General features: G+C 41.2%; 1 protein-coding gene and 2 non-coding genes across 9 annotated transcripts in view; all 3 read left to right on the forward strand.

Moving 5' to 3' along the window:
• Positions 1-12,317, forward strand: part of lrp4 (low density lipoprotein receptor-related protein 4) — a 164,298-nt gene extending 151,981 nt beyond the window's left edge. For 3 of the 7 annotated variants that reach the window (XM_070554914.1, XM_054732212.2, XM_015953701.3), the window contains exons 38-42: positions 1,699-4,812; positions 5,551-5,647; positions 5,950-6,028; positions 8,424-8,514; positions 11,299-12,317. In XM_070554914.1, the coding sequence (XP_070411015.1) occupies positions 1,699-2,040 (342 nt within the window). In that variant the 3' untranslated portion in view covers positions 2,041-4,812; positions 5,551-5,647; positions 5,950-6,028; positions 8,424-8,514; positions 11,299-12,317. Of the gene's footprint in view, positions 1-1,698; positions 4,813-5,550; positions 5,648-5,949; positions 6,029-8,423; positions 8,515-8,873; positions 9,020-11,298 lie in introns of those variants that run through there. The other 4 variants (XM_070554915.1, XM_070554916.1, XM_070554917.1 and 1 more) reach the window with 4 other exon arrangements.
• On the forward strand, positions 5,740-5,851 carry LOC129153296 (small nucleolar RNA SNORD67). The gene has a single exon (XR_008559477.2). It is a non-coding gene; the product is annotated as a small nucleolar RNA SNORD67 (small nucleolar RNA).
• LOC129153297 (small nucleolar RNA SNORD67) lies at positions 8,235-8,348 on the forward strand. Its single transcript, XR_008559478.1, has one exon. It is a non-coding gene; the product is annotated as a small nucleolar RNA SNORD67 (small nucleolar RNA).
• Positions 12,318-18,441: the final 6,124 nt, after the last annotated feature.

An 18,441-nucleotide genomic window follows, 5' to 3' on the forward strand; every position in this document is an offset into this window, starting at 1 on the left:
CCATGGTAATACAAGTGCATAAGGATATCCCCAAACAAGTCTCATTGAAATGAATGTGAAAAGCCTAATATCGAGCCTATAACATACTGCTGTTTCTTATCTTTCTGAGCTCTATACACTTAAAACTAGCAGCATAGCTGACATTTTAACACTAGTCAGAAGGCAGGAACCGCCCCCTTCTCCTTCTCTGCTCTCTCATTGGCTGAGAGTTTTCAATCGTCTTCTGCTTAAAAGGAAATATGCACCCACACATATGATACATCAATTAAACCTGCTTGGTCTCAGGAGTCTTGTTTAACAACATTTTAGACACAACTGTATCAACATACTTTAATATAGAAATGTTATTCAAAGTTTAAAAGAGTCATGTGACATTGTACATTGCTTTATTAAAGCAGACTCCTGTCATCTTTTACCATGGCATTACAAGGAACTACAAATCACTTTAACCAAGTCTCATAGGAATTAATATAAAAAGCTGAATATTGAGCCAAAAACAGACTTCTGTTTTTGATATTTTTGAACTATCTGTACTTAAAACTAGAAACAAGTTAAATTTGATTGACCGTCAGAAGGTGGGAAAGTGCCCCGCTCCCTCCCAGCTCCCTGATTGGTTGAGAAAGGTCAATCATCTTCTGGCTAAATGGAATTACACACCCACTTATGTGAGACATCAAATCAATCGACTTGGCCTAAGGAACCCATCCATCCACATATAAATCCATCCATTCTTCTTTCCATCCATCCATCCATCCATCCATCCAATAAACATCTAACATCCATCCAACAGTCCATCCATCATTTCATTCATCCAGCCATTCATCAATTCCATACCAAGTCTGAACATATGTTGATCTATCAGTTTCAGATGTCAGTAAATGTTTCTAAATTCACAGTTCAGCCAATTGTAAAAATGTACCTATTAAACTATTCTCATTCAAATGCTAGCTGTTTAAACATTTCAACTTTTGAGTTCTTAATAAATGTTCAAAGATTTAAGTTTTCTGTAGTTTAGCATATTTTTGTCCATTCTTCACCTATATTCTGAGCTTTATTACACTTGTTGGTGATTTTTGCTTCTAAATCTTTAAATACATTCAGCTCATTTTGACAGTTTAGCTTAGTTTCAGCTTTACTTCAGCTATTCAGCAGCTTCAGTAATCAATTTCCAAATTTAGCACATGCTGCTAATTTCACAGTTCAGCTAAATGTAAAGATTAAACTGTTAAACTTGTCCTACTGAAATAACAGGTGTTTAGACATTTTAGCAGTCCAGATTTTTATACAATGTTCACAGATTTCAGTTTTCTGCTGTTTAGGATTGTTTTTCTCTATTATTCACTTACCTTTTGTGCTTTACTTGGTTGTTGGTGCTTTTTGATTCTACATCTTTCAATACATTCGGCTCATTTTGACAGTTTTGCTTACTTTCAGCTTCAGTTCAGCTGTTCAGCTGTTTCAGCTATCCAGCATTCAAACTGCATTTCTGCAAGAAATGCAAATTTTTCTAGTTTTTGTTGGATTTCCATCTTTTATAGGGAAAAAGAAAGTTTCAAACTATTTGTATGTTTGATGTGTGTGTAAGTGAAAGTGGTTATTCTGAGATAAAACAACTTAAACAGACCTGTTAAGGTTGTTGTTTAAAGCTGCAGATAAAGACAAGTGTTTCTGACTGCCATACAATGTGTCCTTATCCAGGGAGGAGTGGATGCAGGCTACACTAAAGAGAAGATCCGCATAGTGGAGGGTGTGTGTCTACTGTCTAGCGAGGACCTTTACTGGGATGACCTAAAACAAATCAAGCACTCCCGAGGCGGCCTCCACACCTGCATTCGCACCGACACAGTTTCCCTGCAGACCAGCAGCGCGTCGCTCGACGATGGTGAAACCGAGCAGCTCCTCCAGGAGGAAGCATCTGAATGCTCCTCCATAACCACGCTGACCCCTTCAGCCATTACCCCACAACGCCACGCCCAGCATAGCCTGCCCGACACCGGCTGGGCTTCATTACGCAAGCCCTCAACTGAAAGCGAAGTGTGAGACAAGACACCTGAGCTTTATCTCAACCATCATTGCAGAACACACACATACACTCCCAGATGCTGTAGAGCTGGAAAAATACAAAGATTAATAGTTACAAACATAACTACAGTAAAATATGTAAACTAGTAGTACAAAAGAACCTGGTTAGACACAAAAACTCCTGTCTTTGCAGCTAGGACTCTTTTAATTGTGCACAAACGCAGAACATCAGGACTCTCAGTGCTGCCTCCAGGCTGAAACAGACAAACAAAATCAAATCTGAGGAGCCTGCAGGAATAAGAAAGCAAAAAGGACTCCAGGGAGGAAGTGAATGGTTCCACAAACAGTGTCTGGAGCCTTTATAAAGGATGGAGACCAGCGCCTCTCTGTGTACAATGTTAACTCTATTTTTGTGAACTGTTTTTTGGGAGGAAGTTTAACCCACACACCCCAGATGATGTAACTGCTGTGCTTGCCCAAATGCCACTCGTGTGTTTATGAACTTTATTTATGAACTTTTTTTACTTGTCGAGTGGGTTTGCTGGCTTTCATAGCGTTACGTTGGACGCTTGTGCAGCACGACTTGGTTGTATTTATGATGGTGCCAAAGGGTGGGGGCCTCACAGTCTCCACGCTTCTCTCCTCATGAACGCTCGCATCGAAATCGACCCGAATTATGGAGCGTTTTATGTGTTTCACTTCACCGGCTTGCCGTCGCAGGTCGGAGACCTCTGAATGATGTTAGCTTCTGATTTGCCGGTTTATCACCTCCAAATGAGAAATGGCTGTAGCAGGTACGCTCTGACCGTTCATTTATTATCTGCTGAATTAACCAGACTGGAGCTAATTTGAGCTACATTAGTGATTGGGTGCAACAGAACATGAAGCAACAGCCTGAGTGCCAAACATTTTTTTATTTTTCTACGTTGGTGTACTTGTTCTAGGACTCATGACATCTTTCTAACTTGCTGCTGCTCAGCTTTGCAGATTTTTGTGATTTTATGCTTCCAAGTTTGGGCAAAAATGCCTTTTTCTTATTTAGCAACATCTTTTATCTCAGAAAAAAAATAAGCTTTCCCAAGGCTTGTGTAAGAATTTTCATTATATAAGCTAGCACTTAACTATTAGAATGTAAAACCTCGTGTTGGTGACAGAGTCAACGCCTTTTCATAGAAAAAAATAATGTTTTTTAAATTTTGTTCCCATTGCAAGTGTGTGTCACTGATAACTTTTTATTAATTGCTTGACATTTTAACTTTTTCAAACTTGTTTCTAAACAATCTTCGAGGAAAAACTTCAGGTTTCGGTTTGGTACTCAGCTGAAGGGCTTAGTGTTCAGTCCAGAGGCGACTTATCAAAAACTTGGCTCTTATTTTGAAAAGTATCTCCTCGGCCAAATGCTGTATAAAGGTAAATGACAACATGTGTTTCTTTGTTATTTAAGTTGAAATCGGTAACTCTACATATGAAATGCACCAGTCATCTCACAATTCAGCTTAACAAACCGTAACTTTGGTACAGTGTGCATGTCTGACCTCTTAACACAGTGGATGTTATTATTTACATATATGTCAATGACAACATACTCAGATTTTAACTAATGTAAAGATTTTGTGTATTGCTTTATATTTAGACTACAATTTTTGCTGTTGAAATGCAGTACAATGAAATACTATATTACTATACTGACAGATCTCTTTTAGATTCAATAGACATATTTTGAAGTATCTGCTACAAGCTCAGCAACTTGCTGATCTGCTGCTAGACTAAGCACTGAAGCCAATGAAAGAGGGTCTTGGCAGCTACATAACTACAGTCTCTAATGGTTAGTTGACAGTAGGCCTACGATGTAAGAAAACCCAGTGTCAAATTCTCTCAGCTCTCAGTCCCTCCAACTCTGCTGCAGGAATGCTAAAACTGTACAGATTTTCTCAAAGCGAACATTTCTGTTAATATGGTGTTAATCGACCTGTATAGTCTTTTGTACAAAGGGATTTAATGATTTGTATTAATTTTACTCACTGGAGAAAAGCATTTTTTGTTGTTTGTGCTGGATTATTTTAACCACTGTGTTTTTAAGCCTTGTAAATGATGGGGAAGATGCCAGTTATTTAATAGTGCTCTTTTATCTTCTGAAATACTGGTCACATATAGCTGTTGTAAAGTTAACAAAAAGAGGTATTTATGATTTTTTTTCCCCCTCATTCTTTTTGGTTATGCTGTCACTTGATGTGTAAATATGAAAAGACTGTATATGTATTTCCCTGGCAGTACTAACAGTGTGTGATATAGTGAATTATCCCTTTGCTATCTTTTAATATAAAATTGCATTTGCATTTCAATGAAATCTTTGACTCACTCATCTTTGCACTTTTGCTCCTGTGTTTAAATTTTTATTTCACTAAATATTTATAATTAGTGCGTTTTTGAGCTTTATCTCACTTAAAATGTCTTTTTTTATGATTGGGGGAAATGAAGCCTTGGAAGGAACCAGAGCTGATCTGAGCTGCTGTTGAACCAGCCTGACCATTCTCTGTAAACCCTAGAGATGGGCTGTAGATGAAATTCCCATTAGATTCGACCAGCCCCTCTGGAACCAACATTCAGCTCAAGTTTGAAAATTCAGTCCTATGATTGGTTAATTACTTTTTTGTGTTGCTATAAAGGGTGTGTTTTCATTAAAACAGTTCCTACACCAGCTGATGCCCATCACTGACGAAGCAACACGCTCAGGTTTATGTGCTGGAAACGGTGCACCCTCTGAATTTAATGGAATGAAAGCAAATACCGGTAAGTCGTTGCTGGCGAGTGAAGCAATAAAGCTTGTTCAATTTTATTATCAAGTGTTGCTTTGCTCAGAGGAAAAACAGGAAGTGACTTTTATGAATGAAATGAAACAATAATTATTTTCTAGACAAGCTTTTTTTATTTTAAGAGCTTGCAAAGTCTTTAAGAAACACTTAGTACTAACAGCTTGCTGGAAATCGTCAGTATTTCAAAACTAGCTGACAGTCCCAACAACTTATTTTGAAAGGTATTCCTCCATAAGCAAGTGACATGACACGCGATTCATCATTGGCTGTGAAAAGAGCAATTTAATTGGCCAATAGGCTCGCAGTCGTGACGTTTGACCAATCGGTGACTAGAAGAGTTTGCTCAAAGCTCTGGTTTGAAGCTAAGGGAGATCCACCACAAAGGCGCGAGTGAAGTTATCGAAGCTAAGCTAACTCAGTTAAATTACAGCAACGTGAGGGTAATTTGTTTAGCTGGGAAGTTAAAGTCACTATTCTGTTAGTAGTCGTCGATGCTTTTACGGCACCCGCTCCTATATTTCACAAGTATTGAATTTGTTGAGGAAATGCCAGATGCTATAAAAATAGCTAACACTTAAGCTAAGTCAGTTGATTACAATACGATTACAATAGACCAAGTTAACTTTTAGCTGGTATCAGGTTACCTTCCTGGGTCCTGTACCTTTATCAGCTAGCCTGCTTTATTTTATTTTCTTGTTCTGGTGGGCGTGTTTAGCTTTTTAGGCAAAGCTGTGAGGCATGGGGACTAAGCACGTGAGCAGAAGTGATGGTGGATCATTCTGTACAGCGGCAGTCGACGACTTAAAAACAAGGTAAGGAATTCCACACGCAAGCCATTACATACGGCATATGTGTCAAGCAGCTCTGTACATGCAGGCCTGTGTTCGAGGTAAGGTGTGGTGGGTGTGAGAGTGATGAGTTGCACGCATCTGCTGGGGTCTGCTGCAGTGGCATCAGCACTCCAGGCTGAAGTAATCTGAAGAGATAAACGTTGCACAGGGGCCATCTGACTCAAACCCACCGGAACCCATTCCCTGATATCTATTATAGAACTTAATAATTGTCTCAAAATGTCCTGAGTTTTAACTCGTTTCTCTTCCTGGTATGGATCTAGATCTGGAACTTGGAGGCTAGAATCCTGTGGTGCTTGAAAAGCCAGTCTCAGCTGTCTTGGCCTGGAATTTCTTCCCAAGGTCTGTAGAAATTACAGGTGCTGGCCAGTAAATTAGAATATCATCAAAAGGTTGAAAATATTTCAGTAATTCCATTCAAAACGTGAAACTTGTACATTATATTCATGCAATGCACACAGACCAATGTATTTCCGATGTTTATTACGTTTAATTTTGATATTTATAGGTGACAACCAATGAAAACATCAAATCTGGTATCTCAGAAAATTAGAATATTCTAAAGGCCAATGAAAAAATGTTTGTTTCTCTAATGTTGGCCAACTGAAAAGAATGAACATGAAAAGAATGTGCATGTATAGCACTCAATACTTAGTCGGGGCTCCTTTTGCCTCAATAACTGCAGTAATGCGGCGTGGCATGGACTCGATCAGTCTGTGGCACTGCTCAGGTGTTATGAGAGCCCAGGCTGCTCTGATAGTCGTCTTCAGCTCCTCTGCATTGTTGGGTCTAGCGTATTGCATCCTCCGCTTCACAATACCCCATAGATTTTCTATGGGGTTAAGGTCAGGCGAGTTTGCTGGCCAATCAAGGACAGGGATACCATGGTCCTTGAACCAGGTGCTGGTGGTTTTGGCACTGTGTGCAGGTGCCAAGTCCTGTTGAAAGGTGAAGTCTGCATCCCCATAAAGTTGGTCAGCAGCAGGAAGCATGAAGTGCTCTAAAACTTCCTGGTAGACGGCTGCATTGACCCTGGACCTCAGGAAACAGAGTGGGCCAACACCGGCAGATGACATGGCACCCCACACCATCACTGACGGTGGAAACTTTACACTGGACCTCATGCAACGTGGATTCTGTGCTTCTCCGCTCTTCCTCCAGACTCTGGGTCCTTGATTTCCAAAGGAAATGCAGAACTTGCTTTCATCAGAAAACATAACTTTGGACCACTCAGCATCAGTCCAGTCCTTTTTGTCCTTGGCCCAGGCGAGACGCTTCTTGCGCTGTTTCATGTTCAAGAGTGGCTTGACACACGGAATGCGACACCTGAATCCCATGTCTTTCATGAGTCTCCTCGTGGTGGTTCTTGAAGCGCTGACTCCAGCTGCAGTCCACTCTTTGTGGATCTCCCCCACATTTTTGAATGGGTTTGTCGTCACAATTCTCTGCAGGGTGTGGTTATCCCTAGAGCTTGTACACTTTTTTCTACCACATTTTTTCCGTCCCTTCGCCTGTCTGTTAATGTGCTTGGACACAGAGCTCTGCGAACAGCCAGCTTCTTTAGCAATCACCTTTTGTGTCTTGCCCTCCTTGTGCAAGGTGTCAATGATTGTCTTTTGGACAGCTGTTAAGTCAGAAGTCTTCCCCATGATTGTGGTGCCTTCAAAACAAGACTGAGGGACCTTTTAAAGGCCTTTGCAGGTGTTTTGAGTAAATCAGCTGATTAGAGTGGCAGCAGGTGTCTTCTATATTCAGCCTTTTCAGAATATTCTAATTTTTTGAGATACCAAATTTGGAGTTTTCATTAGTTGTCACTTATGAATATCAAATTTAAATGTAATGAACATTGGAAATACATTGGTCTGTGTGCATTGCATGAATATAATGTACAAGTTTCACGTTTTGAATGGAATTACTGAAATATTTTCAACCTTTTGATGATATTCTAATTTACTGGCCAGCACCTGTATGTTATTCTCTTTTTACTAAAGAGCTTGTTGAAGTAGCTGACGTGATTCCAGGTGCCTCCAGTCTTAGTTTAGCACTTAGATGTGTCATTCCCTAGATGAATAAGACCGTTAATATTTCATCCTCACAGCTGGAGTCGGCATCCTTTGAATGTGAAAATTTCTGTATGAAACACCTGCTACTGTCTTAAAAATGTAGCACCTTGCAGCTTTATTTTAATTCAACTCATAATGACTAATATCGAAGGTGAGTCAGATCATTTATCTGACTCCTGTTTTTAAATGCCACTTAAAAATTGCTCTTAACATTTTAATGGAGTTAAACGAACAGATCTAATTTCATTTACCTCAGGGGTGTTCAACCTTGGTTCTGCAGGATCATTATCCAGCATGTTTTTGTTGTTTCCCTGCTCCAACACAGCTGATTCTATGGTCATTAAGCTCTGCTGAAACCCTAGGTCATCCACTGACTAAATCAGGTGTGCTGAAGCAGAGAAACATCTAAAACAAGCTGTAAATGGGGCTATAGAGAGCTGAGGTGTGACACCACTGATGAACTACATTAAAAACGCACTGATGGGGAGGTGGCAGTGATGAGTTGCACTAATAGACAGGTTTGTGTGCAGTGGCACAGCAGACCTGTCCTGACCCAAACGTGGTGACACTTACTGTGCACAGGGGCCATCTGAGCCACCTCTCCTTGACTGAAATATGACACGTGAAACAACGGAGTTGTGCCACTGTTACCTAACTTCACAATTCTCCTTCAGCCTCAAGACTGAAGAAACGAGTGGTAGATGAGATGTTTGAAGACTAGTGAGTCCTGCCAATTCCTGCTTCAGTGGAAAAAGGCTTACAGTGGTAAGAAAGAACTATGTTTAACCATAACAACTAGTGATGTGCCAAAGAAGCCTCATGAAGCGCTGTGAAGCATTTTCTACTGTGCTGAGACCTCAAGCACATTAGCTGTGGCACCATCTGGTGGTACTTTATAACATTACAACACATTAAAATGCTGCACACATTGTGTCTGAAGATGTCACTGCAGGCAAAAATTCATCAAATCCGATTTTTCCTGAGTCTGAACAGCACAGATTGGATTTTATATTTTTTCAAATCCGACCCAGGTCGCTTTAATTTGTGGCACTTATTCCATTTTTGAAAGCGACTGCCGTCTAAATGGTCATGTCTCATTAAATCCGCCTCACGTCACTGATCAGCAGAGGGGTGTGTGGTGTGTTGACGTTCCTGAACTCCTAGTTGGGATGCTGCCCCTGCGACCCGGACCCATATAGGCCGAAGAAGACAAGACGAGAACTCCACACAGACGCATGGACCAAACTAAAACGACTCACAAATCACTGAGGTTTGGCAGCTTTTATTTTGAAAATGACACAGAAAACGAACCAGTCATGTGACTCAGGCAAACAGGCTTAGTTTGTGATCAGTCACGTGGTTTTCTGCTAAATGAAGCATGCCTCGAAGTGGGGCTTCATGGACACGCCCCCTTTCTGCTCGATACAAGCCTCGCTTCGTTTGTCCATCACTCGTAACCACCAATGACTGACGAGAATTTGCTATTAAATGCAAACTTACTGATTTATGCTGAACTCTATTTAGAACAATACACCGATGCCAACTTTTTATAACTATAAAGAAACAACATTATTTTGGTGCTGCAAACCTTTTGCACTTTTAAAATAAAATTTAAATGTTATGTTTGCAAATTTAACATTTTACAGAGGTGAGTACTTCATGTTGTGCATCATTCAGAACTGTTGACCCAATTCCAGACGTTCTAAACCCTGTGTGTTAGTATTGGCACAGCATTTTAGGTGGTTGCTGCTCAGAGGCATCCCGACCACATACAGGTGCTGGCCAGTAAATTAGAATATCATCAAAAGGTTGAAAATATTTCAGTAATTCCATTCAAAACGTGAAACTTGTACATTATATTCATGCAATGCACACAGACCAATGTATTTCCGATGTTTATTACGTTTAATTTTGATATTTATAGGTGACAACCAATGAAAACATCAAATCTGGTATCTCAGAAAATTAGAATATTCTAAAGGCCAATGAAAAAATGTTTGTTTCTCTAATGTTGGCCAACTGAAAAGAATGAACATGAAAAGAATGTGCATGTATAGCACTCAATACTTAGTCGGGGCTCCTTTTGCCTCAATAACTGCAGTAATGCGGCGTGGCATGGACTCGATCAGTCTGTGGCACTGCTCAGGTGTTATGAGAGCCCAGGTTGCTCTGATAGTCGTCTTCAGCTCCTCTGCATTGTTGGGTCTAGCGTATTGCATCCTCCGCTTCACAATACCCCATAGATTTTCTATGGGGTTAAGGTCAGGCGAGTTTGCTGGCCAATCAAGGACAGGGATACCATGGTCCTTGAACCAGGTGCTGGTGGTTTTGGCACTGTGTGCAGGTGCCAAGTCCTGTTGAAAGGTGAAGTCTGCATCCCCATAAAGTTGGTCAGCAGCAGGAAGCATGAAGTGCTCTAAAACTTCCTGGTAGACGGCTGCATTGACCCTGGACCTCAGGAAACAGAGTGGGCCAACACCGGCAGATGACATGGCACCCCACACCATCACTGACGGTGGAAACTTTACACTGGACCTCATGCAACGTGGATTCTGTGCTTCTCCGCTCTTCCTCCAGACTCTGGGTCCTTGATTTCCAAAGGAAATGCAGAACTTGCTTTCATCAGAAAACATAACTTTGGACCACTCAGCATCAGTCCAGTCCTTTTTGTCCTTGGCCCAGGCGAGACGCTTCTTGCGCTGTTTCTTGTTCAAGAGTGGCTTGACACACGGAATGCGACACCTGAATCCCATGTCTTTCATGAGTCTCCTCGTGGTGGTTCTTGAAGCGCTGACTCCAGCTGCAGTCCACTCTTTGTGGATCTCCCCCACATTTTTGAATGGGTTTGTCGTCACAATTCTCTGCAGGGTGCGGTTATCCCTAGAGCTTGTACACTTTTTTCTACCACATTTTTTCCGTCCCTTCGCCTGTCTGTTAATGTGCTTGGACACAGAGCTCTGCGAACAGCCAGCTTCTTTAGCAATCACCTTTTGTGTCTTGCCCTCCTTGTGCAAGGTGTCAATGATTGTCTTTTGGACAGCTGTTAAGTCAGAAGTCTTCCCCATGATTGTGGTGCCTTCAAAACAAGACTTGAGGGACCTTTTAAAGGCCTTTGCAGGTGTTTTGAGTAAATCAGCTGATTAGAGTGGCAGCAGGTGTCTTCTATATTCAGCCTTTTCAGAATATTCTAATTTTTTGAGATACCAAATTTGGAGTTTTCATTAGTTGTCACTTATGAATATCAAATTTAAATGTAATGAACATTGGAAATGCATTGGTCTGTGTGCATTGCATGAATATAATGTACAAGTTTCACGTTTTGAATGGAATTACTGAAATATTTTCAACCTTTTGATGATATTCTAATTTACTGGCCAGCACCTGTACTTGTGCTATGGTTGCAAGGATTGTGCATGTTATTAGATTTAGACTAAATCAACTCTACCTCCATGATTTCAGAGCATAAGAGAATCTTGGTTTAGAACGTAAGCAGGAAAAAATGGATGCCTTTGAGGAAATTGATCAATTGAATATGATTGTCTTTTCTAGTTAGCAGCAGTCAGCCTCATGGCCAGAAAACCTTGAAGTTCTGGGACCATCATACATCACCTAAGGGTTCATCTGGGACTCACCTGTATCACCTGTCTGCCACAGATGACACCGTGTACATCTGGAAAATGCGTCACCACCACTATAATCTCCGTCACCTCTCAAGGATATGAAGTTATGCAAAAGTTTGAAGTAACAAACTTCCGTTTTAATGATTTATTTTACTAAACAGCTTGTGAGATTGTGATTCATTGTGGATGTACTAAACTGTGGCAGGTGTGCAGTTTTGTGGTACTAAACCCAGCCTGATGAGTTGGTGTCAGACAAATTCACAGAAAGTTGCCCAGAATGACCAGACTCATTATTTTAGCTTGGAACTGTTTAATCCCATGTATTGTCTGTTTGACACTTTTGATATAAAATTGTTTTTATTTATTTATTAGTTTTTTTAAATCAAGTTAGTTCAGTTTCTCTCCTGCTGCAGTGTTGTCTTTTATTTTTCAGTATTCTCATCTCTGTCAGAAAACTTGGGAAACTAACTAGGTTTCTCAACGCGTGCATTGGATTTTCAGACCTTAACCAACTCACTGGTGAGCGTGTCCACACCGTGTTTTTACACTAAAGGTTTGAACACATTTGCCCTGCGTGGGCTATGCTCTCAAGGAGATTGCATGTTCACATGCCTGTTAATAACTTTGGTTTTTAAAACCATAACTCAGAACCCAGAGCACTGAAATAACATTTTACCTGTCGGTGTTTAGTTTTTGCACTTTTACAAGTAATTTGAAGCTGTTTGGTTTCACCTTTTAACAACCGTCATGGACATTAAACTGAATGGATCTTGCAGGATGGATTTTCCCCCACCTGAACTATGTTGGAGATTCCTTTTATCACCTGTTCCAAGTCTTATGTTTCTGAGAGGATCTGTATTAACATGTCCTACGTCTGTAGTTATAAAAATAAGTGTTTCTCCATTTGTTTTGATGTTTTCAGAAATAAAGTACTACATTCCAATTCAAGATCCAGATTGGTTATTTTGGTTTAGACCGTTAGCACAAGAAGGTTTTAGGATCAAGACACCTTTCAGTTAGAAATGTAAATGTAGAGATCATGCATGGCTTAAAGGTTTCTACATGCTTTCTGCTACTGAAGACATGAACCAGTGAAGCTGACAGCTGGGCTCTTTTGTTTACCTGCTGGGGTCTCTTCCCACTTCTGCTGCATTCTGTGTTTGGCCACTAGGTGGCAGCAGTTGTATACTGCTGTTTCCACTCGTCCTTGTATGTTGAAGAAAAAACTACAAATCTTCAAAAGTCCTGCAACAGTAACATTTTAGTCCGTTATGTTCATGACCCTGAAAGATGAGGCATTTTTACATGATATTGTTTCTTAAAAGCAATGTTGATAATTTATAGTATTGTACAATTTAAAGTCTTAGACAAATAAAAAACCCATTTAAAAGATGTTTGTACACTTTCCTTTTACTCTAAAATAAAACATTTGCCTCCCATAGCTCTCTACAAACCCGGACTGCATTAATAGTAAACAAGGCTTTGTTTCTGATTGAAGGCTAATTCAGAGTAGAGTAGCTCAAGGTCCAACCTAACATGTTGATGTTTTACTGTCTACAGACATGTGTTCCATTTTATCTATTTGCTGCTTTGCAATTACAAGAAGAGTTTGTATTTTTGGTACTCATCTTGATGGAAATTCTTCCAGTTTCAACAGAGTATAAGTGAGGTTAGCGACATACTGGATGTGTCACACAAACCTATACAGGGCCAGAGGTTTCATTTCTAAAACTGCACAGAATCCTCCCTAAAGGTCTACCTGAGCTCAGCAGAAACCTTCACTCATGCAGAGTAATTGTTGGACCTATAAAACACTGCAAACACCCAGCTGCATGCTGTTCCTGCTTTATAAAGCAGAAATATTCTCAGGTGATATTTGATTATATCCTCCATACACAACCACATTCTGCCATATATGGTCAATGCAAAAGACTTCATGAATATTCTGCATATACATAAACTCTGGTAACCAGAGCAACGAAGAGATGTGAAAGTGAGGTAGAGGCAGAAGTTTTTATTGCCTTCAAGTGGCACAGAGTTGTTGCAGAGGTGAAGGCAGTGAGTGGCCACGCCACAGAAAGGTCATGGCAGACATAAAGCATTGGTCATATGTGAAGGTGGAGGCAAAGAGGAGGATGGCAATAGTCATTTTAATGGGTGCACAAGCTCAGAACTGCATTTATGTAAACCTAGCATGCACTCTTCACCCCAAAGTGCTATTAAACTTCCTGAACTATCCTAGTCATATCTGACCCAAGCATGTGGGCACTTTGAAAGCACAATCCAACAGAAACACTGTTCACCTCATATCAGACTTTAAAATTACACTAATAATTAACACAAACACTTATTACAATAAATGAGAATGGAGTAAAAAAAAGTAAATGTGTGTGTTATGAATGTGGTGTGTCGCATGTTACGTAGTAGCGACTTCCAAAGTGAATTTCCGCCACGACGTTGTCAGAACGTCACATAGGGCGTTGCTGGAAGGTTGTTGCGACATATCCACAACTTTACTGCGATGTTGTGACAACATACCCACTAAATGTTGGCATGTTGCAGAGACGTTTTCAGGTTAACTTTTTTTGTCACCTTTATTCATTATGTAGATACCAGAGGAAATTATATTGCAAAACTAATGGCAGATTAACAGCAAAAACAACCAGAATGGCAAAACAAATGTATAAAAACCTTAAAAACAAGTAATATAGGACAGTGGTGTCTTCATTTCATTTAAAAAGATAAGCTCTACTGCATATGTTTAGTAGTAGGCAGCAGGATCAGATGTAATTTCACAAAGGATGGACAATAAACTGACTTTTCAGCCTTTTATTACATAAAGGTTTGACATTTTCATACACAATTTTAACAAAGCATTTTTATAGTGCCTCTCAAAATAAAATCACAAGGCGCTTCAAAAAAAAAAATTATATATATATATATATATATATATATATATATATATATATATATATATACATATAAAGCAAAAATTGTGAACAAAAAGAAAGAAAGAAAAAATAAGAAAACAGAAAGGGTGCAGGCGGCACCTATGTTTCGTGGATTTTGTCCACATGACCCTCTGCTGGGTGTGAACATGTTCAGATTGTTTTCCATACATTGCACATCTCCCTGTGGCTTGGATGAAAGAGATGACAGGACAGATTGACTTAGTCCTCCTCCGAAAAATGGGCCTCCATTTGTGTGGCCCAATGCTGAGCTTCAGCCTGAAGGAAAAAAAAGTCCAGTTAGTTTGTCTGACTTTACTTGAACAGACCAAATAAACTACAGTACGTAAGCTACCATGTGGTAGCTACCCACGCAGCATTGTTTGAGGGCAGATATATGCTACTGCCTTTTGTAAACCAAAATCACAACTATAATAACAAGCACATGATTTAAAACTTTTTCTTACCTGATGCAAGCAAACGAAAGAGTGAGTGGCTGACAAATAAATCAGACAAAGTAGCCAAACAGCAAAGAGCAACTGGAAATGAATCTTGGGGGGGGGGGGGGGGGGGGGGAACATAAGAACAAAAACAGAGGCAGATTAAGCTGATTGGAAGATGGGCGTGGAACACGTGATGACCATAACAAATCAGAGAACTGGCTGGAACATCAGTCCGCTCCGCTGCGCTCCGCTCCGACACGAACGCCGGAGCAAAATCGGCCCCGTTGTAGTCAATTAGAGCAATTCCACTACTGCGGCCGTGCGCCGCCCTCTGTTCCGGCGTCCGGCAAAAATAGAATCGATCCTATTTTTGCCGGACGCCGGAGCACCTCCGCAGTCAATGGACAGAAATCACAACCGCCCAACAGGAAAAGGAGCAAGCACAATTTCCGTTTTTCCACAATAAATCAATAAACAAAAGGCGTTTTTTGTTTCATATGCACAGGTTTAACAACTTTTAACAACTATCAATGGCGGCTGAAGTTTAAATGCACAAAAGTAAGCCATAAATACAGTTTCCACTATCAAAGTAGTCGCCCTTTGTTGATCCAAACACTGCTGATCTCTCTACACAAATGATGGGCAGATTAAACAGTTCATTTCGATGCTTCTCCCACACAACGGGTGTTTGGATCTAACTTCCGCGTTTATTGCTCGGACTGTATCGCAAGATCTCGAAAATCCCGCGCATGCTTGTTTGCCCACCTCAGGTCTCCGCACCGGAGCGGAGCCGTTTGGGTACCAATCATATGGGCCATTCCCATCTGTACCGGGTCGGCCCGGGCCGGGTAGCCCCAGTCGGCCCCAGCCTGGCCCGGTTGATTCCACACATCCTTGTCTTAAGCCCATGTGGGCTGATTCTACCCACCAATTAGATGCTTGCTCTAATGGAAGGTGTGAATGGGCTGATTCTACCCACCAATCAGAGGCTTGCTCTAATGGAAGGTGTGAATTGCTGTCAGCAGTGGGTGTGTTGGCCCTGGTCGGCCTGAAGCAGTACCCCTCGGGAAGAGGGCCGAGAATGAGCCTTGGTTGGCCCGGAAAAATACCAGGCCACCCAGATATGTAAACCACCTACGCTACCCGGCCCGGGCCGACCCGGTACAGATGGGAATGGGGCTATAGACTGTACATACCAATAAAAATTGAGTTCGGAAGCGAGCGGCTGCGGAGGGCGGGGGCGGACCGGAGCGGAGCGGAGGTAGTGGAATTTGGGGGTAATTGGTTGATTTTCAGGGTTGTTCTAACAAGCCATTCCATTGGAGAGCTGTGAGGGCAGTAACATAACTTAGCTTACATTTCTTCGCTGGTGGATTTTAGAAAGTAAACATTTGTAAACAGCAAAAATGAGTTTTTCAGTAAACAAAGTTTTAAAAAATATCCAATTTTTTGGTAGAAAAACAGTTTTAGCCATGAAAGTGGAGTAATGGTTAACTTAATTATTGTCAAAACTCCAAATACTAACAAAAACAAAACATTGGAGGGCTGTGAGGGCAGGTTGTTATAATAAAGGGATTTAAGCCAGTGAAACCTAAACATTTCAAAAATATTCTCTACAAATAAAATATGCAGTTATAGAAACCACCAGATATCAGTTTTTATTTTTTTAATTGTTTTATTTGTAGTTTTATTTACACAATTTGTAAACAACAACACACACACCATCATCAGTCCCCTCTTGCACAACATGTACCTTTCTTTGTTGGTGGTTTTCTGAAAGGTAACAAAGTGTATATAGGACAGTATACAGGATATGAGTTAAATGCAATCCTCGCCTATACTGATGTCACACAATGTCCATCCTCATTCAAGAATCTGAGTAGCAGCTCCTCCTCAAACATTCCTGAATATTCAGAACTTGTTTTTGCCAAATGCAAAAAGGACTTTTTTTCAGTAAACAAGTTAGAAAAGTCCAAGAATTTATTATTTTTATTAGAAAAATACTTCTTTAGCTATAAATGTGATTCAAATACTGCAACTAAAATTGTTTAATTGTCAAAACTCCAAATAGTAATTTAAAAGAAGCTTCCAAAAATAAAATAAATAAGATGCAGTTGTAGAATACACCAGAAGCAGATATCAGTTTTTACTTTTTATTTGTAGTGGTGGAATTTTTCTATATGATTATCTAGTTAAGAGCACACTGTGTAGACAAATTTAAAAACACATACACACACACACACACACACACACACACACACACACACACACACACACACTAATCATCAACATTCACCTCTTGCACAACATGTACCTTTGTTGGTGGGTTTTCAAAGGTAACAAATGGTAGTAGACAGGATATGATTTAAATGCAAATAATCCCCTTCGAGCTGACGCCCGTTAGTCATCCTCATTCAAGAATCTAGTAGCTCCTCCTTAAACATTTTGGTATTCAAACCTTGTTTTTGCCAAATGCAAACACGTTTTTTTTTTTCAGTAAACAAAGTTTAGAAAAGTTTTTTTCATAAACTAAAAGTCTCATTTTTTAATTAGAAAGACAATTTAGCTATAAACATGATTCAAGTACTGAAACTACTAATTGTTTATTTAATTATTGTCAAAACTAATAATAATAAAAAACAAAGCCAATTAACTCCTCCTTGAACCGTCACCTTATCGTGGTGGAGGAGTTTGAGTGCCCTAATGATCCTAGGAGCTAGGTTGTCTGGGGCACTTAGTGCCCCTGGTAGGGTCTCCCATGACAAATTGGTCTTAGGTGAAGGGTGAGACAAAGAACGGTTCGAAGGATCTTTCATGGCGGTTAAAACAAAGAGTCGGAGTACCCGGCCCGGAGGGTTACCGGGGTCCCACCCTGGAGCCAGGCCTGGGGTTGGGGCCCGTGAGCGAGCGCCTGGTGGCCGGGCTTTCGCCCATGGGGCCCGACCGGGCCCAGCCCGAACCGGATACATGGGCTCGTCCAACTGTGGACCCACCACCCGCAGGAGGAACATGAAGGGTCCGGTGCAATGCGAATCGGGTGGCAGACCAAGGCGGGAGCCTTGGCGGTCCAATCCCCGGACAAGAAAACTAGTTTTTGGGACATGGAACGTCACCTCGCTGGCGGGGAAGGAGCCGGAGCTTGTGGCAGAGGTTGAGCGGTACCGGCTAGATATAGTCGGACTCACCTCGACACATTGCATTGGCTCTGGAACCCGAGACCTGGAGAGGGGTTGGACACTCTACTTTGCTGGAGTTGCTCCGGGTGAGAGGCGGAGGGCTGGGGTTGGCTTTTTGTTAGCCCCGAGACTCTCTGCCTGTGTGTTGGGGTTTACCCCGGGGGACAAGAGGGTAGCTTCCTTGCGCCTTCGGGTCGGGGAACGGGTCCTGACTGTTGTTTGTGCTTATGGGCCAAATATCAGTTCAGAGTACCCACCGTTTTTGGAGTCCCTGGGACGAGTGCTAGATAGTGCTCCATCAGGGGACTCCATTATCCTGCTGGGGGACTTCAATGCTCACGTGGGCAATGACAGCTTGACCTGGAGGGGTGTGATTGGGAGGAACGGCCCACCTAATCTGAACTCGAGCGGTGTTTTGTTATTGGACTTCTGTGCAAGCCGCAGTTTGGCCATAACGAACACCATGTTCGAACATAAGGATGCCCACCGGGCAGCCTAGGTCACA

Source organism: Nothobranchius furzeri, chromosome 9, assembly GCF_043380555.1.
Source record: "Nothobranchius furzeri strain GRZ-AD chromosome 9, NfurGRZ-RIMD1, whole genome shotgun sequence".
Classification (NCBI taxonomy): domain Eukaryota; kingdom Metazoa; phylum Chordata; class Actinopteri; order Cyprinodontiformes; family Nothobranchiidae; genus Nothobranchius; species Nothobranchius furzeri.